General features: G+C 35.0%; 1 protein-coding gene across 3 annotated transcripts in view; it reads right to left on the reverse strand.

Moving 5' to 3' along the window:
* Csmd3 (CUB and Sushi multiple domains 3) overlaps nucleotides 1–25,239 on the reverse strand; it is a 1,137,155-nt gene that overhangs the window by 361,244 nt on the left and 750,672 nt on the right. For all 3 annotated transcript variants that reach the window (XM_036207646.1, XM_036207645.1, XM_036207647.1), the window contains 2 exons: nucleotides 23,030–23,245; nucleotides 20,778–20,966 (listed from right to left, as the gene is read on the reverse strand). In XM_036207646.1, the coding sequence (XP_036063539.1) occupies nucleotides 20,778–20,966; nucleotides 23,030–23,245 (405 nt within the window). The remainder of the gene's footprint in view (nucleotides 1–20,777; nucleotides 20,967–23,029; nucleotides 23,246–25,239) is intronic.

The raw sequence follows: 25,239 nt of genomic DNA on the forward strand, positions 1-25,239 counted from the left end.
TTTACCTGGAATCCTAGCAGCCATAACTTTCATTTCCACAGAAAATTTCTTACCAGGCTACACACAGGCATCATACTCTCCAAACATCCAGAAAGGAAACAGAAATCAAGGAACAAAACACCCACCAATAAAGACAAATTTGGGAACCAGCACCTATTCCTATGATCCTCCTAATCTCTGATGTCTAGATGCCTTCGGAAAAACACAATCAATAACAACCAGGCAAACTGACTCCACTAGAGCCCAGCTATCCTTCCACAGCAGACGCTGAATATTCCAACACAAGATGATGCACAAGAACAGCCTTTATGACTAGGATAGAGTGCTTCGAAGAGGAAATGAACAAATCCTTCAAAGAAATCCAGAAAAACCCAAACTAGCAGGGGGAGGAAATGGGTAAAACTGCCCAAGACCTGAGATGGGAAATAGAATCAATGAAAACAAAAGAAAACAAAGGACAACAACAAACTCAACTGAAGGACTTCTGGAAATAAAAAATGCAGGAATTCGAAGAGGAACTGCAGAGGCAAACTTCACCAGCAGAAGACAAGACAGGAGAATCTCAGACACTAAAGATATGAAAGAAGAAACGGGTACATCGGTCAAAGATAATGTTAAATCTAAAACATTCCTGACACAAAACATCCAGGAAATTTGGAACAACATGAAAAAATCAAACCCAAGGATAATAGGAATAGAAGAAGAAGAAGCCTAGCTCAAAAGACCTAGAAAATATTTTTAACAAAACCATAGAATACGATATCAAAGGATGGAAAGATATCCCATGTTCATGGGTTGGTAGGATTATCATATAAAAATGGCCATCCTACCAAAAGTAATCTACAGATTCAATGCAATCTCGATTAAAGCCCTAACTTAATACCAAACTGACCTTGAAAGGGCAATTCTCAACTTCATATGGAAAAACAAAATCTCAGGATAGATAAAACAATCCTGAACAACAAAAAAGAACTTCTGGAGGTCTCATTAGTCCTGATTTCAAGTTGTACTACAGAGCTATAGTAATTACAAACTGCATGGTTGAGTAAAAATAGACACATAGATCAATGGAATGGAATTGAAGAACTAGACATAAAGCCATGCCCCATTGACACCTGATTTTTAATAAAGAAGCCAGAAATATGACTGAAAAAATCTTTAACAAATGATGCTGGATGTCTGCATGTAAAAAAAAAAAGAAAGAAAAGAAATTCATACTATTCTGCACAAATCTCAACTCCATATGGATCAAAGACCTCAACATAAAACCGAATACACTAATCCTGATAGAGGATCAAGTGGGGAATGGCCTTGAACTCATTGGCACCAGAGGAAACTGCCTGAACAGAACACAGATAGCACAGACACTAAGATCATCAACTAATAAATGGGACCTCATGAAACTAAAAAGCTTCTATAGGGCAAAAGAACAATCTTTCTGACCAAGGGGCAGCCTACAGAATAGGAAAAGATTTTCACCAACTTCATATCTCATAGATGGCTAATATAAAACTCAATAAAGAAATCAAGAAGCTAGATTTAAAAAACTGGCCAAATAATCCAATAAAATACTGAAGTATGGATCTAACTAGAAAACTATCAATAGAGGAAATTCAGATGATTAAGAAACACTTAAAGTAATGTTCAACATCCTTAGCTATCAAGAAAAGGCAACTCAAAACAATTTTGAGATTCTACCTAACACTGTGAGAACTGCTAAGACCAATTGCACAAGTGACAGCTCATGCTGGTGAGGCAGTGGAATAAAGGGAACACTTCTCCATTGCTATTGGTAGTGCAAACTTGTATAGCCACTATGGAAATCAATATAGCGGTTTCTCAGAATGTTAGGAATCAGTCTACCTTAAGATCCAGCTATACCAATCATGGGCATATACTCAAAGAATAATTCATCATACCACAAAGCACACTTGCTTAATCATATTCTTTGATGCTTTATTCATAATAGCCAAAAACTTGAAACAAACTAGATATTCCATAACAGAAGAATGGATAAAGAAAATGTAGTTTATACAATGGATTGTTACTCAGCTGTTTGAAAATATGACATTATGAAGTTTACAAACAAATGAATGGAACTAGAAAAAAACCATCCTGAGTAAGGAGTCTCAGGCCCAAAAGGATAAATATCATATGTATTCATTTATATCTGGAGGTTAGCCATTAAATACTTGACAACCAACCTACAATCTGTAGATCCAGGGAGATTATGTATATGGAAGGGACTAAGGGGAACACATTGATCTCCCTAGGAGGGAAAAAAAGAATAGATTTTATGGGTAGACTGGGGGCAGGTGGAGATGTGAATGGGAATATCAGCTGGGGAAAAGGAAACAAGATGAGATTCAGGGAGGGAATGCAAGGAGAGTCTTACTTCCGGCATTGAGGGGCATTTGAGAGACAGTATAGCAAGCCAATGCAGTAGAAACTCGCTAAACTATATGAAGGTGATCCAAACAAGGTCTCCTAATTATGGGGGAGATGATGTCCCAAGTGGCTATCTCTTGTCACTCAAAAGAGTAGTAAGAATGGGTTGCATTCAATTGAGTTGTTAGCCAAAGGGTCTCATGGAAATTGCCAAACAACCCAGATGGTTGCTTAGAGAAAGAGTTGCTCTCCACAAACTGACAGACAATTACCAAAGACAATACACACACAACTCCTTGAACATGGAGAAGTCCAGGTTTTGCCTACATGGAGTCCTCACCACTATGTTTTAGTGTCTTTGATGTAGGGAGGTATTTGGTAGGCTACCAAAAGAGAAACATAATGACCAAGCCAACAACAAACCCTGTGACTAAAATCTGTCCTGCCTGTGAGATATGTTAGGGCAATGGTGGTCACGAACTTGTAGAAGTAGCCACCAATGTCTCATTTGACTTAAGGCCCATTCCAAGAGATGAATCCATACCCAGCACTGCTTGGATGACCAAGAACCAGAGACTTGGATGACCATAACCCCGAGACCTAGGGTAATACCAAACACTACTGGTCTAAAACAATAAATTTTAAAAAGTAACAATAAAATGACTTCTAATGATATTTTTCTATAAGCATAGATCAGTGCCTTATTCAGTAATCATCAAAGAAACTTCCTCCTGCAGTCTAATGGAAAAGATGCAGAGACCCAAAGCTAGACATCATGCAGAGAGAGAATGTTCTTGGAACACACAGCTCTAAATGGGATGTCTACATCAAATCCCTCTCATTGGAGCTCAGGGAACCCTGGGTAAGAGGAGGTAGAAAGAGTGTAAGAGCCAGAAGTGACAGAGGACACCAGAACTCAGAGACTGAAGCAGCAAGTCCAGCATCTACAAGAGTCTGTACCAGGTTCTTGGAATATATTGTAGCTTCCAGCTTAGTAGTTTTATGGGACTCCTGAGTGTATGAACAAGTCAGACTCTGATTGTTTCGCCAGCTCTTGGGACTCTTTCTCATGTTGGGTTGCCATGTCCAACTTCAATACAATAGTTTTTGGCTTCTTCCTAGTATATTGTATTTTGTCATGATTGATTGTTTTCTCTTAGAAGCCTGTTCTTTTCTAATGAGAGTCAAAAGTGGAGTAGATTCAGAGAGGAGGATATGTGGGGAGGTACTGGGAAGTGCAGAGGGAGAGAAAACAGTAATCAGGATATACTATGTGAGAAAATAATCTATTTTTGAGAAAAAGAAACAAGAAAAAAGACTTACCAATAGCGTTTATGTTTCAAAGACTTATTGTTTTTCAATATCCTGTGGTTAACTTCAAACTCATAATTTTGTAGTATTTAACTTAAATAGCTTTCTAAAACTATTTAGTATTCAGTAACACAAATCTTGCTGCACTCCCAAAATTAACTTTTGTAGTCTAGACCATAGTGGAATAGTTGTAAAGAGGCTATAGGTTGGCAACAAAGACCAGGGGCCAGAATGATGAGGATTCAGGCTAGAACATAGGGATTTGCTGAAGTTCTTGGCTAAAGGCTTTATCAGAATTCTTGACATGAGTATTAATTGTGAGCACTCTCATTATGTCTGCATATGTGACAAGACATAGCAACAGTTAAAATTTATGATCAATCTGCTGGAGCAGGGTATAGTCCATGTAAGTCTACAAGTTGCACTGCTGGTAGGTTGGATACTCTTTATATAAAAAGTGATTTATGAACCCTGGATTCAAATTGGGAATGTAGTTTCTGAGTTTACCTTTTATGATATTTTACTTACCCTCCCTGGATCTCAGATTTGAAAACTATACACTGGAGGAATATGGAAGAGTTTATCTAGCATCACTTTAGAGATAATATTCAGGTACAATCTTAGCCCATGCTTGATTGGATATTATATGCTTGGCATCATTAATTGCATTGGTTTTCTTTCTTTTTCTTACATAGTAGCTGTTATCGTACCTACATTCTGATTCTTGTTGGATTTGGTGGTAGTAGGACTGGTTACGACTCATTATTGTTACAAAACTAAATTCCTTCCCTCATTCTAGGCTCAGAGGATATAAGACAATACTTCTGTTGCCGTGCCTATTAATACTTCTACTGGTTGGCATGACTTGACAATTTTGGTATATTATTACTCTTTTAAAATTTAGTACCATTCCCATTTTTTCATGTTTTCAATATTTCTTTTTTTTAATTTTTAATTTTTATTTTCTGGAGCTGAGGACCAAACCCAGGGCCTTGTGATTGCTAGGCAAACACTCTACTACTGAGCTAAATCCCCAACCCTCAATATATCTTAATCCATTCACTTTGAATCATTTGTTCTCGTTACTTCATATTAATTTCTCTTCCTAAATATCTGACATCTTCTTTATCACTCATCTCATCGTGCATTTGGAGTCAGGACATAGAGAGAGATGGATGGCAGTGATCATTATTAGACTTTCCCACTCTCTTTTCTGCCTTTTTCTAAGTATGGGTACATAGGCCAAATTGTAGTATCTTTTTTCCTAAATGAATCCTCTTTGGAAATATGTTTATAGACATACCCAGAGGCATGATATCTTAGGTGACTCTAAATCCTCTCAAGTTGACATTCATACAATTCATCACAGTGTGTTTATTATTATTATTATCCTTCTCTCAGGCTATTTTGTCCTTCTATCTCTTGATCTTTGACTACTAAGCACCAAGAACCCTAACAAACAATTCTTATAATTATGCAGTCTCAGGTATGCTACTGTAGTAGTAGAAAATTTAGTAGGACCATCTTCAAGAGTTGTATCAATTCACTGAAATCTCCTATTCTCAAGCTGTCACTCTGATACTAAAACTGCATTGGACTTCAACAGCCTTCATCTCAGCATAATACATTCTTCATCTTGCTTCAGTCCTGGCAGTCCCTGTGGTAGGAATTCTCCTCCTCCCCGAAAACTCTGCCTTAGGTGCTAGGAATCTCTTAGCTTCTCATTCCTCTTCTTTTTCGGACATTGCAGGGTTCTTTCCCCTTTGTTGGTCTTTTTATACCCCAGATCCTGGCTTCTTCTATGCTCACACTCGTTCTTAGCTAATCCATGGTGTCTGTTCTTCTTAGAAAATATTCATTCTTCTTAGAATACGACCTCTCTCAAAAATTATAGACCAGTAGTTGTATTTCCTGCTCATTAGATACTTACATTATGGATTCATAACATAGCAAAATTACAGTTAGGAAGTAGCAATGAAATAACTATTTAGTTATGTGTTACCACAACTTGAGGAACCATATTAAAGCGTAGCAGCATTAGGAAGCTTGCTCTAGTGGACATAGACTGGATCTGATGCCCATGCTAATAAAGTGATCTAGATTCCCACTTACTCTTTTTCATGATATATCCTTGGAAAGACTGGTACTGAGATAGATTTGAGGTTTGGCAATGGAATAAGAACATGAAAAAAGAACAGAAAAGCAGGCACAGGAGAAGGTCAAAGCTCTGTGAATTCAATTAAGCCAAATATCTCACTATGAGTTAAAGATATAACAGTAGATCTCAGAAAAAGAGATCTTACTAGAAATAGGCCTTTCTGCACACACATTAAAGAGTTAAAGGTTTATCATCAAACAGTCTACAGATTTCCAGCACAGCTACTGCTCAGGTTTTAAAATGTGGTCAAATTCTCTCCAGTGTCTTTTCTCTTGTTCCTGAGTTTATATTTGCAGTATTAGAAGAGACAGTTCACTAGATTCAATAAAGCAAACAGAAGCTAGGGGAACACAAGTTCATTGCCTATTCAAGTAAATTCACAAAAGATGCTGTAAGATGTGTTCCTTTACTTCAAACAAGTTAGTAGATTCCTATTACCTAACATAACTTACAAGATTCTCCATCATCCCTATTAAACCCTTCATTTTTTTCATTTTGTCTAGTCCTGGTTACACCAGGCACTGCTGTAAGTTTTGTGTTCAGTTAGCTATCTTGAAAGCAGAGTGGTGTTATAATTTGGTTTATATGCAAAGTAATGAATTTAAGTTCATTCCTGTTCAGTAGGGCATCTGTAATGACGTAAAACACACACAATAAGTTCTGTATGACTTTTCTCATACAGAGGCTCAAGATAATTATCTTTTTGTCTAGTTTCATCAATATTCATGAGAATAACCTGCTGTCTACATCACATTGCTGAGAGAATGTATGGCTTGATACATGTAAAACACTTACCAGTGCTTGACCATAGTACCAAATTATGAAGGGTAAAAGATTGTCATTATATGCCATTGCATACATGGGAAATCCAGGAGATAACGTCTATCTAATCAGCCACAACTTCAAAGTGACACATGAAAGGTGAGAAACTAGTCTCCTCTCTTGCTCCAGACTACTGGATGCCAGTAGAGAGTTGCTGTTTGTTAATAAATTGACTCTGATGAGACTAAACCCAGCTTCTTCAGAAAGCAGAAAGGTCTATGAAATAAGATTGTCATTGTAGAAAAGGTGAATTTGATAAAACAAAGAAAAAGATAGTGTGTAGCATGAATCTTAAAAGGTCTTATTAATAAAAACAAACCTGGAGCCAGGTATTGGGGTGAATGCTGAAAGATCAGAGAGACAGAACCAGCCACAGCTAACCTCACCTCGCCAACTTCTCAGCTGATCCTGTTTCCTCGGACTGGAAGCCTCTGGGTCCTCATCTGAATGAATCTTGGCTGAACTACTACTCAAATCCTAAAAGCTTAACCAGACTCTAGTTTCTGGTCCTCACGCCTTATATACCTTTCTGCTTCCTGCCATCACTTCCTGGGATTAAAAGCGTGTGTCACCATGCCTGGCTGTTTCTTGTGTGGCTTTGAACTGACAGGGATAATGTCCAATGTATTTTCTGACTTTAGTAGTCTATCAGAAATGATAATTGTGAAAACTGAAATATCATTGTTAAGTTGCTCCTCATGTACACAGTACAACACCAGTAAATACATTTATCACATAAGAGTCCCTCATCTGTACTCACTGCAGTAATTTTATTAGACACATATGGATATTTACACTCCCCATTGGAAAACTGCCCACAGAAGTAAAGTGTCACACTCCATGTGTGAATACTAGATCTCTCCATCCTCTAAATACTTCATCCATAGTCTTTATTTCAAGCTTGTTGTCTGAATTGCAAAAAATTATACAGTGTCAAATAGTGTGACCCTTTAAAAGACACATTACCTTGTGGGAACAGGGAACATTACTTAGTTTTAAAGGGGAGAAAAGAAGTTGGTTTAGAGGCTAATTCTCTATCTTATTTTTTGAGATGGAATGTCCCATTAAATCTTGGACTCCCAATCCAGCTAGAATTACACACTTGGATAGCAAACCCAAGAGAACTGCACACTTCCATCCTCTAAGCTGCTGGTGTTACTGGTGTGCTCACAACCACTCCTAGGCAGGCACTCCTACCTGCCAGCAAGCAGTGTACTCATGGAGTTAGCTCCCCAGATCCTGTTTATTTCAATTTTAATATGCTTATTTGCTCACGATGAGTTTACTCCCACACGTGGATGACATTTACGTAATCTTTCATTCAAATTGTACACATTATACAAAGAAATTTTATTTCAAATTAGTGTTTAAATTTCAGCAATCTTTACAATATATTTTAACTAGGGTTAGAATTACCCTTTGCTTCTTATTCTTTAGAAAAATTAGAACTTGATTGAGCAAGTGGCAAATTGTTTTATATTAACAGAAAAGGAACAAGGAGAGAGAAAAAAAACTTACATGTTTTCCAGAATTTAAAAGGAAAAAAAGAGTAGCATCTACTTTAGATATGATTAAAAATACTAAAATTGACATTTATTTTGATATGTTAGAAAGAGGAAAACTTTAAAACTTGAAAAATTCTGTATGTACCAAACAAAACAAATCTTCAAGTACCACAAATTCAGAAAGGCTTAGAAAAAACACACGGGATAACAACTACTGATGTTTGAAACACACTATTTTTTTAGACTGATTAAAGCATCGAAAGAAAAATAAACGTTACCCACATGTTTGGGTGTCTGTGTTTGAGCTTGGATGCAAAGACAGCACATAGACACAAGACAAAGATGCAGAAGAGTAGCTTGCAGCCAGAAACTTAAGTTTTGTTGGGGTGAATGATCTTCATTTTAAACACCTGCTTATAGCTCAATATGTGAATTTTGAAGACTGTTTCTAAGCATTTGGTCCATTATTTCCTGTGTTTTAACAATTTGCTTTGGAAATTTTTATGATTATGATTCTGATTACTTATTTAAATAGGCATGCTATCTTATTCCTGAACTTCTCTGCCCCTCTTCGATTTCAGTTTTAAATTATAATTCTCATCTTAAGACATTATATTATTTTCGTGGCAATGGTCTATGTAAATCACAGAGCATAATGTCTTCCACTGCTTTATCCTGCACTGGAACTGGACTTGGAAAGAATAAGCTTTAGCTGAAAAAAAAAAAGAAAAGAAAATAGCTAAAAATCAGATATAAGGAGCAAAAAAAGAATGTCATAGTTTTTTCCACCTTTGCTTATGGACTAACTACATTTACTAGGCAAAATGGTCATGCCATGTCCTCCTACCATCAACTTAAACCTACCCTTACCATTACCCTAAACTGTGGGCTGGTTGTCTATAAATAACAATGCACAGCTACTAATTGATAATGCTAGTTTGTATCAATGTTCATCTCTGTGTTTTAAAATTCTAAGTTCGTTTGAAAAAAATCTCACCTAGTATATTATCAGATGATATACAAACCATTCATAGGTGTCAGCCTCCACGTTAATGACACACATATTTTGTCATTATTTTAATTTTTAAAATGTTTGAAAGAGAACAGTGAGATGATATTCACATATACACAAAATAAATAGACATATATACTTCATCAAAAAAATGGAATTAGAAGTAATTTTAAAGTACATTCACCTAACATGACAATGACCTTTCTTTCTAATTTCAAAAGGATTTTAGGTGTTGTCAGGCTATTGTAAGTTCAATTAGATCCTACCTCTCCTGAGACATGGCTTCAAAAATCTAATTCAGTTACAAGCAACAGTAACATTTAATTATCTTTTCCAATTGTCTACACTGCCAAATCATAAGACTTTCCTGAGTTTCATATGTCTACGGGGTATGCAACATGCAGCTTCAGAATAAATGAGGACTAACAGACCCAATTAATACTTTAATTTTTTAATTTTATTTTTAATTATGTGTATGTTTGTGTGAATGTGCATCTACAAGTATGGTGGCCTGCAGAGTCAAAATAGGACTTGAAGCTAAAGACAGAGGTATCTGTGAGCAAGCTGACATGAGTGCTGGAAACTAAACTCATCTCCTTTATGAGTAATACCTTCTCTAACCACATTCATCCCTCAAGCCCCTTTATTTTTTTATAACTCCTATTTCTATACAACATATTTTTGCTCTGAATCAGAAATAATTTGAATTAAACTAGTATTGGTATATTCTCCTAGGGAAGAACTATTAGTCTGTCAGTACACTTATTTATACTTTATAAGAGAATAGGAAACATTTTTGAAACAAATACAAATATTAGCTTTTTTATTACTATAGGTTAAAATTGATTTGGTATTGATACCTACTAGAGACTAGCAAGGACCCTGCTAATGAGGTGGAAGTATCAAAGCTGGAACACAGAGGTGAACTGTGTGATGACAAGGGAGATCGAGAATACACTATACAGGGTAATATTACAATATCATTTCTCTCATAATTGCACTCTTCAGACAGATTTTTGAAATTTTCCAATTGTTTAGGTTATTTTTGGACACATACCTGGGGGAAAATTATGATACAGATATTTTTTAACTTTGGCATGTTCAGACACCAGAGTGAGGTCCAGAGTTTATGGAAAGGGGTAGTAAGTACAGCAGGAACTTTATGATTGTTTGGGGTGTCACACTCCCACCACTGGAGTTGTTCACGGACAGAACCTTGATGTAATACCCACATATTGATGCTAGTCTTCACCTCATTTTGGTAACTCAAGCTTCCCTAAAAAGGCCAGTTCCTTGTGTGTATCATCTAAAGCTAACTCATTTTTGGCTTACCTTCCTCTTGACAGAATTTTTTCCCCTAACTTTTAGCAAGATGTATAATTTAGTGGACATCTGTAGAATATGAGATTTTTTTAAACTGCTATTTCAAGTTTTTATCAAGTTAAAAACAAACAAAAAATATCCATACAAATCTGGGGCTCTCTGAACCCAGATGAACACATCAGTGAGCACTTTCTTGTGAATAATCATGCATGTCAGGGCCCACACTAATTAACTCAGTTCATGAGCATCACGTGCTGAAGTAACCTCACAGAGCATTGTGTTCAGGATGAGCATCTGTGATAATGCCAGAGTCCAAAGTGACACATGGGGGGGGGGGCAGAAAGGTAAGTACCATAAGGCCAGGACCTTCCAGACACTCACTGCTACCAAGAAAAACAAGCTATATTTACACAGCACATGCATTAAAATAACTCTCTTCAGAGGATTATCTCCGAATGGACTGGTTAGGATTTAAATGGCTTACTACAAATTTACCTGTGTCCAAATTCCAAAGGAAGAAGAAGTGTTTAAGAGCATTGCTATTAGTGAAACTCTGCCAACCAGAACTGTTTCCTATCTCCTCCTGCTTTTCTGGCTCTCAAGTTTCCCTTGGGTAAAATTTATTTTAATTAATTTATAAAATTTATCATTGTTTCTGGTTGGTATTTGCTCATTATTGGGGACATAGTTCTCCACATCTAGATATAAGATTCATCTGTTTACCATATTCTGCTTTTATACATTTATCATTGTTTCCATTATTATTATGATAATGTATTTAAAGCTCTCTTTTCAGCTGCTTTCATGGCTTCTTCCTTCTTTGGTTTATTATTAGAGTGGGGTTGTGGGTTAATACTTGAACAGAAGTGCATTTTATGCTAAGGAGAAGTAAGAAGGCTTGAGGGCCCGTGGAATTTCTATTCCTGAGTATTAGGCCATAGTCGCTCTATTTTCCTTGGGAATACAGCTTCATGTGTGTATAAATGAAAACTAGGAAGTTGAAACTATGAAAAAAAGAGAGTTTATCTGTGTTATACATTCAAATGTCTTTATCAACTCAAGAAATTTACTGAAAGCTTTCTATATGCTAAACACTGTAGATAAAGGAGCAATTCAATAGAAAATGATGAGATCTAGAAAAAGGGAAATACAGTAATGCTCTGGAGAACTGCATGGACATCTAACTGCACTCCAGGGAGGTCAAATAGAGCTTATCAGCTTGGGCAAAGAGAATGAGTTTAGAGAGAGTTTGCCTAAATTAGAAGGTGAGGGTGAAGGATGAGAGGAACTTTCGGAATTCATCCTAGGGGATATGAACAAATAAAGGGAAAATGTAAGGCAGGAGAGTGACATCATCAAATTTGTATCATTGGCTGTTATGTCTCTTTCCAACAGTTTTCGGAAAAAGGAAGACCAGAGTCCTGTTCATGCTATTAAAATAATAAAGTAGATAAGATAGATATACTGTCATTGTGAACTGTTACGTGAAGGCATTTAAGAAACAACTGACTATAATTCAGAATGTTGCCGCAAGTGAACAATCCTGTCAGTGTTTTTTAATTGTGACTTTTAGGCAGATATTATTCAGGTTAAATAATGTGATTGTTTATTTGCTTATGACACCATGATAGCTGAGCTTTTGAGTAGACCAGACACTAAAGAGTTTTAACACTGTGATCTAGAGAGTGGGTGGTATAGTCAAAAGTTTTCTCTGGTCCCACCTGGCCCCTGTTGTTGCCTTGGTTAATAAATAAACTGCTTTAGCCTAGGCAAGGCAGCTTAGAGACAGACAGGAAATCCCAGGAGAGAGACAGAAAAGAGAAAGGCAAAGTCGAGGGAGACACCAGCACTACCAGGAGAAGCAAGATGTGAAAGTACCAGTAAGTTTCAGTCACATGGCAACTTATAGATAAATAGAAATGGGTTAAGTTATAAGAGATAGCTAGCGAGAAGCCTCCCACAGGCCCTACAGTTTGTAAATAATATAAGCTTCTGTGTGTTTACTTGGGTCTGAGCAGCTGTGGGATGGTGGGTGAGAGAGATTTGTCTGGACCACAGGGGGCCGGGAGGGAACTGAGAAACGTATGGCTACAGGGTGCTAGATTTGGGAATGACATGGTACCGCATGTGGTTCTATTCCAGTATGCACAAAAGCAAATAGAAGAATGGTAATAGAAAACACTGATATCAACTATTAAAGGGCTTGAGAGTTTTAAATTTATCTAGTCGGCAATGCTAAGTCACATTGTGTTTAATCAGAGAGTAGAGAAATCTTTTGGATTTTCTAAAGATGACTGGCAGGTTGAACAGAATGTAAGTCACTAATTTCATGATATTCATGTTTTAGTATAGCACCTCCCTTTGAAAGCAATAGGCACTTGTGAGTTGCTCCTTGCTACTTTCCGTGATCATGTAGTGGCCTACTACAGAACTTCATTTCTTCTAGAAGAGTCACTAGAAAGAATCTCTTGCTGGACTAATGAAGCAAATACCTTTACTAGGAAGTCCAAATGGTAAGAACATGTAAGTGAACTTAATCAAAGAACTGAGACTCTTAGTTTCCAGAACTATTCACACATGATTATTTCCAAACATTTGTAGGAGTTTGGATGAGGGTGCTGAACCTAGGTGAGAGCATATTCCTACACAACCTCTTGATTGCATTTTCTGAGACCATAAAACCTTTGAGTTCACTTAAAAATACAGAACAAAACAAACAACTAATGAAAGAAACAGGCTTGCAACCTACTAAAACCACCAGGAGATAAACTGTGTTGCATGAAGCTTCTAGATTTGTGTTGTTATTTATTAGTAAAAATATAATGTGAGACAGCATCACCAAATGATGTTTGAAGAATTCAACAAGTTAAGAAATTACCTTGCTCTATAAGATAGGAAGATAATACTCTCCTATATTATATGGAACATGAATATATGAAGGACTAAAGTAATTGTATATAATATATATTTTGCACAATACTTAGCATACAGTATGTCATACTGTTTTGATAGTCATTGTGAGGACTAAAAAAAATGGAATAGATAAATGTTGATGAGAACAAAAATGATGAATTTGAACAGCAGTTTTATATGGTGAGGCTCACAGATGACTCATAATAAAGAGAAAAATAAAAGGAGAGAGGAGAGAAAGGTGACATGATTTCTAGCTTGGGTGACTGGATGAGAAGGATGCTGTAATTGCAGTACAGAGCATAGCACGCTGAGTTGATTTGGCTGAAGAGATAACACATTCTGTTTCGGCACTGTGAAATCAGTGTGCCTGTGGGAGGATGTCCATATGGAGAGGACCAGTGTAAAGCTGGAAAGGCAGACTCCTCTGAAGAAAGGTCTGGATATGTAGAGAGATTTGGAAATGATTGAGAATTAGGTTATCTGAGAACTGTTCTCTTTTGTAATTCTCTCTTTCATACACACACACACACACACACACACACACACACACACACACACACACACAAAAGGAGAGAGAGAAAGAGACAGAGAGAAACATTTAGAAAGAAAGAGGAAAACAATTTGGGTGTGAGCCTAGCCTTTATTGACTGAGCAACTCTCTAGTCCAGAGGCAAATAATTTTAAATACTCAGAGTTGTGATAAATCTATGTTCTTTGTAATTAATTATATGGTACTTTAATAAACAAATTCCAGGATAGAAATAAATATGAAATTATCACATTATCCTTTCCTTTTCTTTAGAATTTCTTAGAGTAAGTTCTAAATTGAAGGGGGTTTTAGGTTGACTGATTTTTTAAAATTCTGGTACAGGTGTTAGTAAATTGGTCTCATAGTCACATCCAATCTTTTTTTTTTTTTTTTTCAGGATACCACTACACTCTTTCATTTAGATATTGTTAATTACCTCTATTCCAATCCAATATCAAAGTTCAACAGTTTCTCCTGAAGCCACGTGGCTGTGAAGCCTCGTGTCTTTAGTTTCTCCTAGCTTACAGAGAGGATTTACTTGCTAATGGATTCTAGCATATGCTATGGCTTCCACTGATTTTTTTAATAAAGATGAATGTTAGTAATAAAAGAAAATAGTACTCTTATTCTGATTTCAGAATGGTATATTAATCAAAAGTAATATAGAAATCTACAACAATTTAAGAAGCATAAAATCAGGCTGCTGTCACAGTCTTTTGCTCATTATTGATAACCATGTTACAAAATAATCATGGTGCCCTTTATTTTTTTTTATCATGTTGTAAATAAGAAACTCTTTAAATAAATGATAAGACAGTGAACACATATAAATGAATACCATAGATTTTTATATTATGAAATCAATGCACCCACCATTAGAGGACTTTTAATTTAGACTGGGTTATAGAGGGAGACTCTGTTCCAAAACAACAATAGAAAGTTAAGAAATCCCCGAGGCAGTGTTACCTGAAGGAAGCCTCTATCAGTCCATAAAGTCTTTAATGTGACCCTTTGTCAACCACAAGCAATTAGATTATGCTTTAAATAAGTGCCAATCTTATTACCTCATCTTTTACCTCAAGTGTTTGTGTCTATTTAGCAGAGTTACTGATTTACTTGGATCCATTTGTTTCATGTAGAGTACATTTTGTCAAAATACTTTTCAGAAAAGGACTCGGAAAATTAAGACTTTTTTCTAAATTTGCTCAGCTAATTAATAATAGAACAAAAAGCAATTCAACTATTTAATGCCTGAATTTGCTTTCTACCTAGATACATGTTTGCATTGATGGCTGAATTCATAGATGAGTCATATTCGACAAACAATAGTGAGGATCTCATGCCATTAATTTCTTTGGGAAGAACTTGAATTTTGAGATGGAACAGACATAATATGCTTAATGATAGATTTTTTTCATCCTTTCTGTCTTTGCTTTATTTTACTCACTTTAGAGTAGGTTTGGGTTCACAGAGATGTGTGAGTGACAGTACAGTGTGGTGTCACTAATGCTGTTCACAGGCTTTCTTCTATTACCAACATTTGTTTTTAAACTATGAAATCAATAGCCACCATGTCATCTAAAAAGTCAGAAAAGTAAGAAAACTATGTCTCTTTAATATAGTGATCATTTTCCTCATTTGACTCATGATTAAGGCAAGATGTTGTTACTTGTCCAAGGTCAGAAAAAAATCAGTGGCACATGTAATTAAAAACAGAAGTAGATGTATTAAATGGGGATTATGAGCATGAGTGAATTAATGTCTTTAAAATGACTTCTAAATATATGGGCTTCTTAAAATGGGTTGACTCTTGCAGAGACAAATTATTGCTCATATTGAACTTGCTAATCTACTTTACAAAACATGTTCTATCATTAGCTACTTGTTTAATTGCAGCATGGCCTGGCTTGGATTCTGGCACATTTGGACATTGAAAGAAGTCAAATGCATTTTCCTGCTTTCAAAAGATGGCACAAGTTCAAACCAGACACAACCATAGCATAGACTTACACAAAGTCCACTCCCTAACCAAGAATCTATTTGCAATTGACACCTGTTGGGCAAAAGGAAAAATCAATTTTTTCCAACGAAGTTTGTCTATCCACTGGGTATATCTATCAACCACACATCAGCTCAGGCTCCACGATTGGGGGTAATTGGCAAAGAAAAAGACCATACTCTGTGCTTTTGCTTTGGTTTGGTGTTACTTGGCATTTTTTCCCCTTATTTAATGTTTTGGTTTTTATTTCATTTTTGTTTTTCTTTATTTTTAAGAGTGGAGAGATAGAGGAGAAAGAAGAAAAGAACATGAAGTTTAGTGAGTAGGGAACTATGGAGGCTCTGAAAGGATGATTTTGGGGAAAGAAAGAATATAATCAGAATACACTATATATAAAATTTAAATGACACTCCTTTAATCCCAGCAGTTGAGAAGCAGAACCAGGTGGAACTCTGTGAGTTCAAGGCTGGATACATAGAGAAAGATACACAGAGAAACCCTGTCTCAAAAAACCCACTAAATAAATAAATAAATGTAAATGAAAAAAAAAAAAAAGATGGCAAGGCAAATGACAGTGTTTCATCATACAAATTTTAGAAAGGAGCTGTATGTACCTATTACATGACTAAATGTAGGAATCCACTCCTATTTATAAAATAAGAATATATTTTAATTTTTAGAAATTATTTTATTTTGTTTTGTTTCATATTAATTTCTGTGTAGGAATGTATTACCTGTATGTATGAATAGTTACCACATGGTTACTGGTGCCCAAAGTGGCCATAAGAGTCTGTTGAATCCCCTGATGGTAAGGTTACAGATGGTTGTACTCTAACATATGGTGCTGAGAATTGAACCCAGGTTCCCTGGAAGAACAGCCATTGCTCTGAACTACTGAGCCTCTCTTTTATCCCATCTATCTATCTATCTATCTATCTATCTATCTATCTATCTATCTATCTATCTGTCTGTCTGTCTAGCTATCTATCTATTTATTATTTATTTATTTATTTACTTTTCTTTACAAAAGGTCATGTGCTGTTTTAGTACTTAGCTCTGTAAGAAATTCATTTGAATTTAAGTACTTTAACTGAAATATTATTTGGCTGCTATTGTTATCTTAGGTGAAGTATGTTTACAGATTTGCAGTTATGTATTTTAAAAGATGCACTTTCATATAGATCACTAAGTAGACTGACATTTCCCCCTTTTCCCTTATTTATTTATTTGTTTCGCTAGTTGATAAAGTTCACCCCTTATTTCTGTCTGTCATTATGGTGCTGGGGTACCAGGGCATATGGTAGTAGAGAAAAGGCTGAAAACAAGAACAATGGGCTGTGACTTAATTTTATTTTACCAGTGTCGCACATGGATCAGCTCTTAAGGTGATGTGCTTGGAATTTGGCTCCAGTTAGCCATACTTAGAGTGAGAGCTTTTAAGGAAAAACTGTTTGACCAACTCACCAGTTATGACAGGGCTTAGTTGCCCTGCAGGAATGTCATAGTCTACATGCCTTTCAAGGAGGTCACTGCTTAGGGAGAACAATCCTTGTCCTCTTAGTGGGTGTTTGTTCTTGAGACCCCTTAAGCTTCTTTCTGCTTTTAAAAATTCCCTGAACTTGAAACACACACACACACACACACACACACACACACACACACACACACACCACTAGTTAGCTGTACTTAGTGAAGACATTGTCCACTGATTAAAACAGTCATAAAAAGTCCTCTGAAATCATGTATCAATGTATCAATAATAATGACAGTCAAAATCTTCTTCCAACAATGTCACTGTCTCCAGTTTGAAAGTCTTGAGTCGTGTGTCTCAACCATAGTGCTTAGACTCAAAGCCTTTTGTGTGACAGACAGTCCTGGCTTCTCACATAAGCTTTGGTGCATCTTGAAGCATTCATAGATCTTTAGTAATGAAAAATCGTGCCAGAGCAATCTTTACAGCAAGGGTGGAGTTTAATAGAGTTGGTTGATGATAGAATTATTTGTATTTGCAAAAGATAGTATGGTTTGATTATATTTTAGCCAAATTATTTTAAAATATAAAAGCTGTGGTTATGTTAAAATTTGCTTAAATTGTAATGTTATTTATTACTCATTTAACTTAGATACATTTTGACAAATTCTTCTGAAATGTCTTGAAGGAAATTAACTTACATGTTAAATATTGAACTAATATCAAGTTTATACAAACAAAATTCAAAAGGAAGCTTTCAAAATCAGCTTATCAGTTGTCTAACTATCCAGAATCGGTTGACAATAAACCTTGCATATTTAAAGAACTTCAAAAGATATCAGTTTGATTTTTATACTTTAGGTGGAATTCAGTTCCTCCCTATGATTTACTCTAACTCAATAGCCACCATGGCTAACGCTGTGCCTTGGGAAGACTGTTTCCATTTCAAATAATGAAACAAAAGTGGAAATTTAGAATGCTGCCTGCTTTTGGTTTGTCCCCCTTGTGTGGCACTAGCTTTCTCTGAAGTTTGCAGTGATAATGACTAAGGAGTACGTATTGAGGGAGGAGAGGCTGGAGGGGCGGGAGGAGGGAAGAAGGGGATCTTTGATTGGTATGTAAAAATGAATAACAAAATTTTCTCAATAAAATAAACAAATAAAAATACTTATTAAGCAAATATCAAGTAGAGAATTGGACTGGGGGAGAATTATAGGAAGTTAAAAGTATAAATAACTTGAAAGAAAAAAAATTGTCCAAATAAAGTAGCTTTGCTGATTCAGCATCTGGTTTGGTACGATGGCTCATTCCTGTCTCTCAATACACAGAAACCTAAATACGGGAGAATAACAAAAACTTAAAATCAACCTGAACTACAAAGTGAGTTTTTAGAGCACTCAAGGTTACAGAATTAGACCCACTTCTTTATATTATCTATGTGTCTATCTATCTGAAAATAAAATAAAGGAAGGCATCTGTTAATATGAAAATGTCAAATAATTTAAACTGTTTTCTGCCTAACTTTGGTGATCATTGAAGCAAGAGAATTATACAGACAAATATGTGGATCCAGAATACAAAAATGAATATATTTGTTATAAAACAGAAACAGATCATTGAGAAAGTTCCAAAAGTTATAGTATAATAGTAACAGAACATTCTATAGCTTACAATCATTCAATCTTATAACTTAAATACATACATGAAATAGAAAATATTAAGGTTAATGGATTCAATTGTAATTTTTCAATCAGTGTTAATGTAGCAACAGCTTTTTTGTTTTTAATCTGAAAACTGACTAAAGAGTTATGGCAAAATTTGCTTTTTAAATTTGTCTAAATAATTCTTTCATACTTCCAATTTAAGATTTTGATATAAACTAAATCTATTCTGAGAAACAGTTTAATAATATAAACTTTAAATTTCTTGGTTATTTTTTTTGGTAATATCTGGTTTTCAGGGATCAGTTTATTAAAATCAATTTTAAAAGTTGACTAAGCCATTAAAATGTACATGTAAATTTTTTTTCTGAGCCAGTAACAGTCTACTTTAAGAGAAAAACATGAACTCAGTGTGACTTTGAGTCCTTCTCTGCAGTGACTTCCCAGAATCTGTAAGGTAGGGTTGTGAATTACAGGGAGACTTACCTTTGTACAAATCATGCTCAATCTTAGCACTTACAAACTTAATATTGGGTAATTAGTTAACATGTAATGCTCAAGTTCTAATAAAAATATAGGAATATCATACTGTTGGGCTTTGTGATGATTAAATGGGATTTTGATTCATGAAGGACTCTAGCATACTCTCACCACACTCAAGTTCTACAATGTTGAATTAAGCCCAATTATACGTGTTTCTTTGCAAATATGTCCATATATTTCTTTTTCTTTCATAAAAATAAACACTGGTAATTATTGAATGATCAGTAGCCTGAGATTACTCTTCTCTGAAGTTTCTATTTTAAATGGTGAAATGACTTAAGTAATAATGAAAAAAATTCTGCTTAGTTTTGTCCCTTGTTTAGTCAAAATATCCATTTTAAAAATTATACTAGCTCCAGGACTTTTATATTTAATTAATGCTAATCTTTATCTCACAATAAGAATAACTATCCATCTCTATTAATTGTGAGTCAATAGGTGTCTTAAAAACTCATTTCTGTTCTCTATTTAACACATTTTCTGGTAATTTTCATTTTTGTCTGTGAATTTCAAAATATTGCTAAAGAATCAGTCAGAATACATATCAAAATAGAAGGACACTTCACTGTGTGTGCGCTTCTATGGAAATGGTCCAAGGGTGGTTTCTGAGTTCTGGACCATTTGATAATGGACCAATTTATTTCTCTAAACATTTTTCTCATCCTCAAATTCCCATCTCATTGTTGTGAGTTAGTCATCAGAATAAAAGGAGAATAGTCCTGTAGATCAGACACTTGGATACTTAGAATAAACATCAAGAAAGGGCTCATTAAGCAATCTAGATGTTAATTTTATACTCTTAAGAAATGAATCCATGCATTATTTCATGTTTTGTGATTTTTAATCATCCTGTTTATCTATCTATATATCATCAATATATTTAATCTTATAATAACTACATATTGGTTCCATTTGCACTTTTTTTGTTATTATCTGAAAACAAGTTTAGAAGCATAGTTGTTTGATTGCAGCAGCTGAATAGTTGGGGTGCACCCGATTGCCAAGTTGAAAAGAAAATAGAAATAACTAATGTGAAATAAATGGAGAAATTCAACATATTATAAAAAAAAATAGTGTGTAATCATGCAACTTCATGGACAGTGACTCCACAAACAAGCAAATGAAAGCAGCTGACCACGTACCCACACACCTTGGCAGAGGTGCACTCCACACTCGCCGGCCACCGCCAAGACAGATGATCTCGGAAGAACCTTCCAGTCGGTAACCCAGTGAGCATGAGAAAGTCAGAGTATCACCAACCCCAAAGCTGAAGCCAACTCGGCTCCCATATTGAGGAATTCCTGGGTCTTCACAAGGCTCCAGGTTATATTCTGTAAAAGGCAAACAAATCACCCAGAGAAAGTGAACTGAGAGTGATCACTTTAAATACACTTTTCTTGTCTTTAGGGTCTTGCTATATTATGTCTAATAGTAATATGTGATGGGGCCCGTCATTTTCTTTTCTTTTGTTATGTATCATAACTAACCCATCATTTTCTTTTGTTCTGTTATATATAATAGCTAAAAGAACACTTTCATGTGTGAAATTCAATGAGGATGGGAAAATGTCACCTGAGTGATAAACTGAAAATGTAGCTATCTATCTCATGATGGTCTTGTCTTCAGCATTTGAAATCTTTTCCACTTCACAGAGTTTTGAATTATAGTAATGACATGAGAGTTGTGTATTTTCAAACAAAAGTAACATTGTAATGAAATCATTATCAGAAAAAAAATACAATTCCCTTAACTGCTTTAATTAAAATGGCGATGGCTCTTGTGTCTCTAGTATCAGGCATTCAATTAAACCATATTCTGAAAAAACATCTAGCTTCAGATGGAAATGTCTATGTCAGAATGAAGTACCCCCACATTGGTAATGATTACATGATGGATTTATACAGAAACCATCCCCAGGCAAAGAATAAACATAGTGAAAATGCACGACTAAAAAGTTTTTAACGTGAAAGAAGGATTGCTTAAAAATTATAATTTATATACAAACTAAATAAGAAACAGTTTACCTAAAGATAATTCCAGAATACATCTTTACTACTAATTGAGGTAAAAAATAAACAAGCAGAAATTTCTTTTCACCTGAATTTTTTTGTGTGAATTATTTGGGTGCATTTTAAATATCTAGATTTAAATTGATTATACTCATTTACTAGTGATTATAGATTACTGCAATTTTTCTAGCAGCTAAGCATGCTCATCCAAATAAATAAATAATACTTTAAAAAACAATATTGACACTTGTATATGTGCATAAACACTTGTAACAACTTTATTGTAGAACAGAATTACATGTGTATCATTATGTGTGCATTATATGTAATAATGTTCTCAAGTCAGCATATAATTTACTTAATAATTTGGTCCATTATAGAGAAATAGCTATCATAATTATAAAATACATCTTCATGTTGTAGGGATAATTTTTATGCTCCTGGACCTAATAATAACTTTTCTTGGAATTGAAGTCTTAACTGCAACTGGGCTCTGGAATTAAGATCTCTGTAGGATATCTGTACTAGAATTGAAAACAGCCCAATGACATGGAATTCATGGCACCAGGAAAGAACCCCTACCCATTGAGAGCCTACTGCCTAGCATGGTGGCTTGAATAAATAGCTAAGATTTCCTATTTTTAATTTCATCCATTCCGTAACTGGTAACACTGCTTTGGGAGATTCAGGGACAGATGCATTTCTCTCCTTCACATTTCAGCTACAACTGTAAATAAATTAATAGTTTCCATTGGAAATATATATTATGCTATTTTCTTTTAATGAGAGTGTTTGCAACCTCACATGAAACTTGAGGCTAGCAATTATACTAACAGTATTATTTGTCTGTAAGTGATGCTGTGGTGTATGAAAGCCTTCTTATGTTTATTTTTTATAGATTGTATATTCCAAAAAATGGAAGTAAGTTTATTTTTTGACTTGGTCAGTCAGTATAACTTTATAAGACACATGAAACAACAAAAAGTAATATTGCATAGTTATGCGTATATTCCTATATATATTTATATATAGGAATACTCAGTTTAAATTCAATAGGTATTTTAGCTGGTTTTGGCCATCAGAACACCACATGGATTTAAGATAAAGAAAATTAAATGACTGTAACTTCAGAGACTTTTTGGAGAATTTATGTATTTGTTATTTATTTATTTGTCTTTTCTTCAATGTTCTACAATAAGTGACTATAGGCAATCCTCAAGGCATTCCAAACTTGCTGAGAGGTAATTTTGCCTCTGGTTTTCTACTTTAAAAGCTTTTCATCTTTTTTGCAATTTTTCTATTTTTGTTTGTCATGTTAATAGTAATCTTATATGCCTAATTCTTTAAGGTTTACTACAATAGTTCTTGATTCTTTATTTTCTCACCAGAGAATGTGATGTTGAATCCTTCATATGATATTGAAAAATCTGAAATGAAGCGCAACTGAGACCTGAAGTTTCCGTAGAGACCAGCGTTGATTGTTGAAGGAAGTTCAGAACCAGTGAGGCGTGCCAGTGGCTGCGTAAAACTACCATTCTCGGTGATCAGTAAATAATCGTGATGGTCTTCTAAATGAAAAGTGTGGAAGTTGAACTGCACACCTGTGGACCAAAAAAAAAAAAAAAAGATTTATTGGGTGAAGCATATTAGCAAACCAGACAGAGTTGCCATCAACTCTCAGCCTACATAAGCTTGTTTTTTTTTCTAAGATGAAACCCACTGCCATCACATACTGCAAATGTACGGAATAATTATTTTCTTGTCTTGTGTATCCTCGAGCTTACTTATCAACAATATTATCTGGGTCAGACCCTAGAAAGCAGGGAAAAATGTCTGACAATAAGTTTCTTCTTTCACAGTTTCAAGGAAAATGTGTGTCCTTTGCAGCTTCTTGGTGACCATTTGCATGTCTTCTCCATTTCCTTCTCCAACCTCCTCAAACAACATGAAAACAGGTACTTAAGGAACTAGCTCCCAACTTTCAAATACGCCCAAGTCTAGTTGTTCAATTTGTTAGTATAGTATAGAAGTATAGTAACTCTTTATCCTTCCAAACTTTCCTTATAATATACTGAAATGTGAACATTATTCATGAAACTTACTGGATTCTGACTAACCAAACACTCATTTACAAACTGTGCCCACACCAATGGGTACATTTCTGACACTGTCGCTCCTTATATAAACTTTCACTTAATTCTACCAAAGACAGTCAATCCCTGAACTTGTAACAGCGCAGTCTGGTTTCCTATTTTGTTTATATGCTTGCCTAGTTTCTATAATTGAATTATGGATTGTTATTTGGGTTCTGAGTAGTACTAATCATTAGATATATGTGGCTCATCTGTTTTATAACATAAAAGTTTACGCTGTTATATTGATCACATTCACTTACCTCCTCAAATATTGTGTTGATGGTCATTGACATGTTTTGGATTTTTATCATGAACTTGGTTGTGCCACTGTGAATATGCAAATATTACCTTTGATGGACACATGCAGTTGTGTATGTGCATAAATGTGTAAGACTGGAATAACTGGGCCCTGAGGTCTGACATTCAGTTTTCAGAATGGCTTTACAAATGGCTATTCTGGTTTACATCTTCATAGATAAGCATAGTAGCTCTACATCTTTACTTATACCTCTCAGTTTTATGTCTGCTATTGAGGAAAGAGAAGAACAAAATGACAATGAGGTCAATTTTAGAGAAATGAGCATATATATGTTTATATGTAAATGTGTTCTGATATGTATTGTTTTTCAGGAAAAATGAAGGTTTCTGCTAAATATTGGTGCCAATAGGACCAGTGTTAATCATTTTTGCTTTGCTGTTTTTGCTCTATTTTGTTTTTGTTTTACTCTTTCTAGCAATACAATGATTTTCCAATGGGAATAAGGAATACCTTAATAGTAATTAGTTATTGTTCTTTTTTTTTTTTAATCTTACAGTGTAAGTACAACTGCTTAGCACTTCACCAACTTTTGACTAGGTATTGAATAAAAGAGTATTGCTATTTATCAAATACTGAAATAAACATTAAAATCTGTTTTCACTACTGCTGGGAAAATTACACAAGATCTTTATAGTTCTGCCAAGAGTCAATTAATAAAAAATTTAAACCAAGATCCTAGAACTTCATTTTAGAATGAAGATTTAAATGACTATAAATAACCGTGTCCATCTGTGGAAAAAAGAAGCATAAAACAAAATTCCAAATATTCTTCAAAGTACTATAAAATTTCACAGTACTGAAAAATCATCACAGAAATAGAAGCACCAATTAGTCAATGAGTTATGGAGACTTCTGAAGACAGTGACCTTCCAAGGAGAAGTGGGTCAAGGAACAAGCCTGGGTCAGACATGAGGAAGGAGACAAGCAAAGGCACGATTCTAAAAAGGGAGTGAGAAGAAGCTCCTGGGTTTAAAATCACATGAGAATGATGATTCAACATGCTTTGTTTAAGTTACTTAAGTTAGATATATGGTGTCTTGTTTTTTGTTAGTCATTTCATCAACTATTGTTAAGTTGATTTATTTTTATTTTTATTTTCCAATTTGTGAATTTAAAGGTTTATACTTGCTTTAAGATTGTT

The sequence above is a fragment of the Onychomys torridus genome, chromosome 16 (genome assembly GCF_903995425.1).
Source record: "Onychomys torridus chromosome 16, mOncTor1.1, whole genome shotgun sequence".
Classification (NCBI taxonomy): Eukaryota; Metazoa; Chordata; class Mammalia; order Rodentia; family Cricetidae; genus Onychomys; species Onychomys torridus.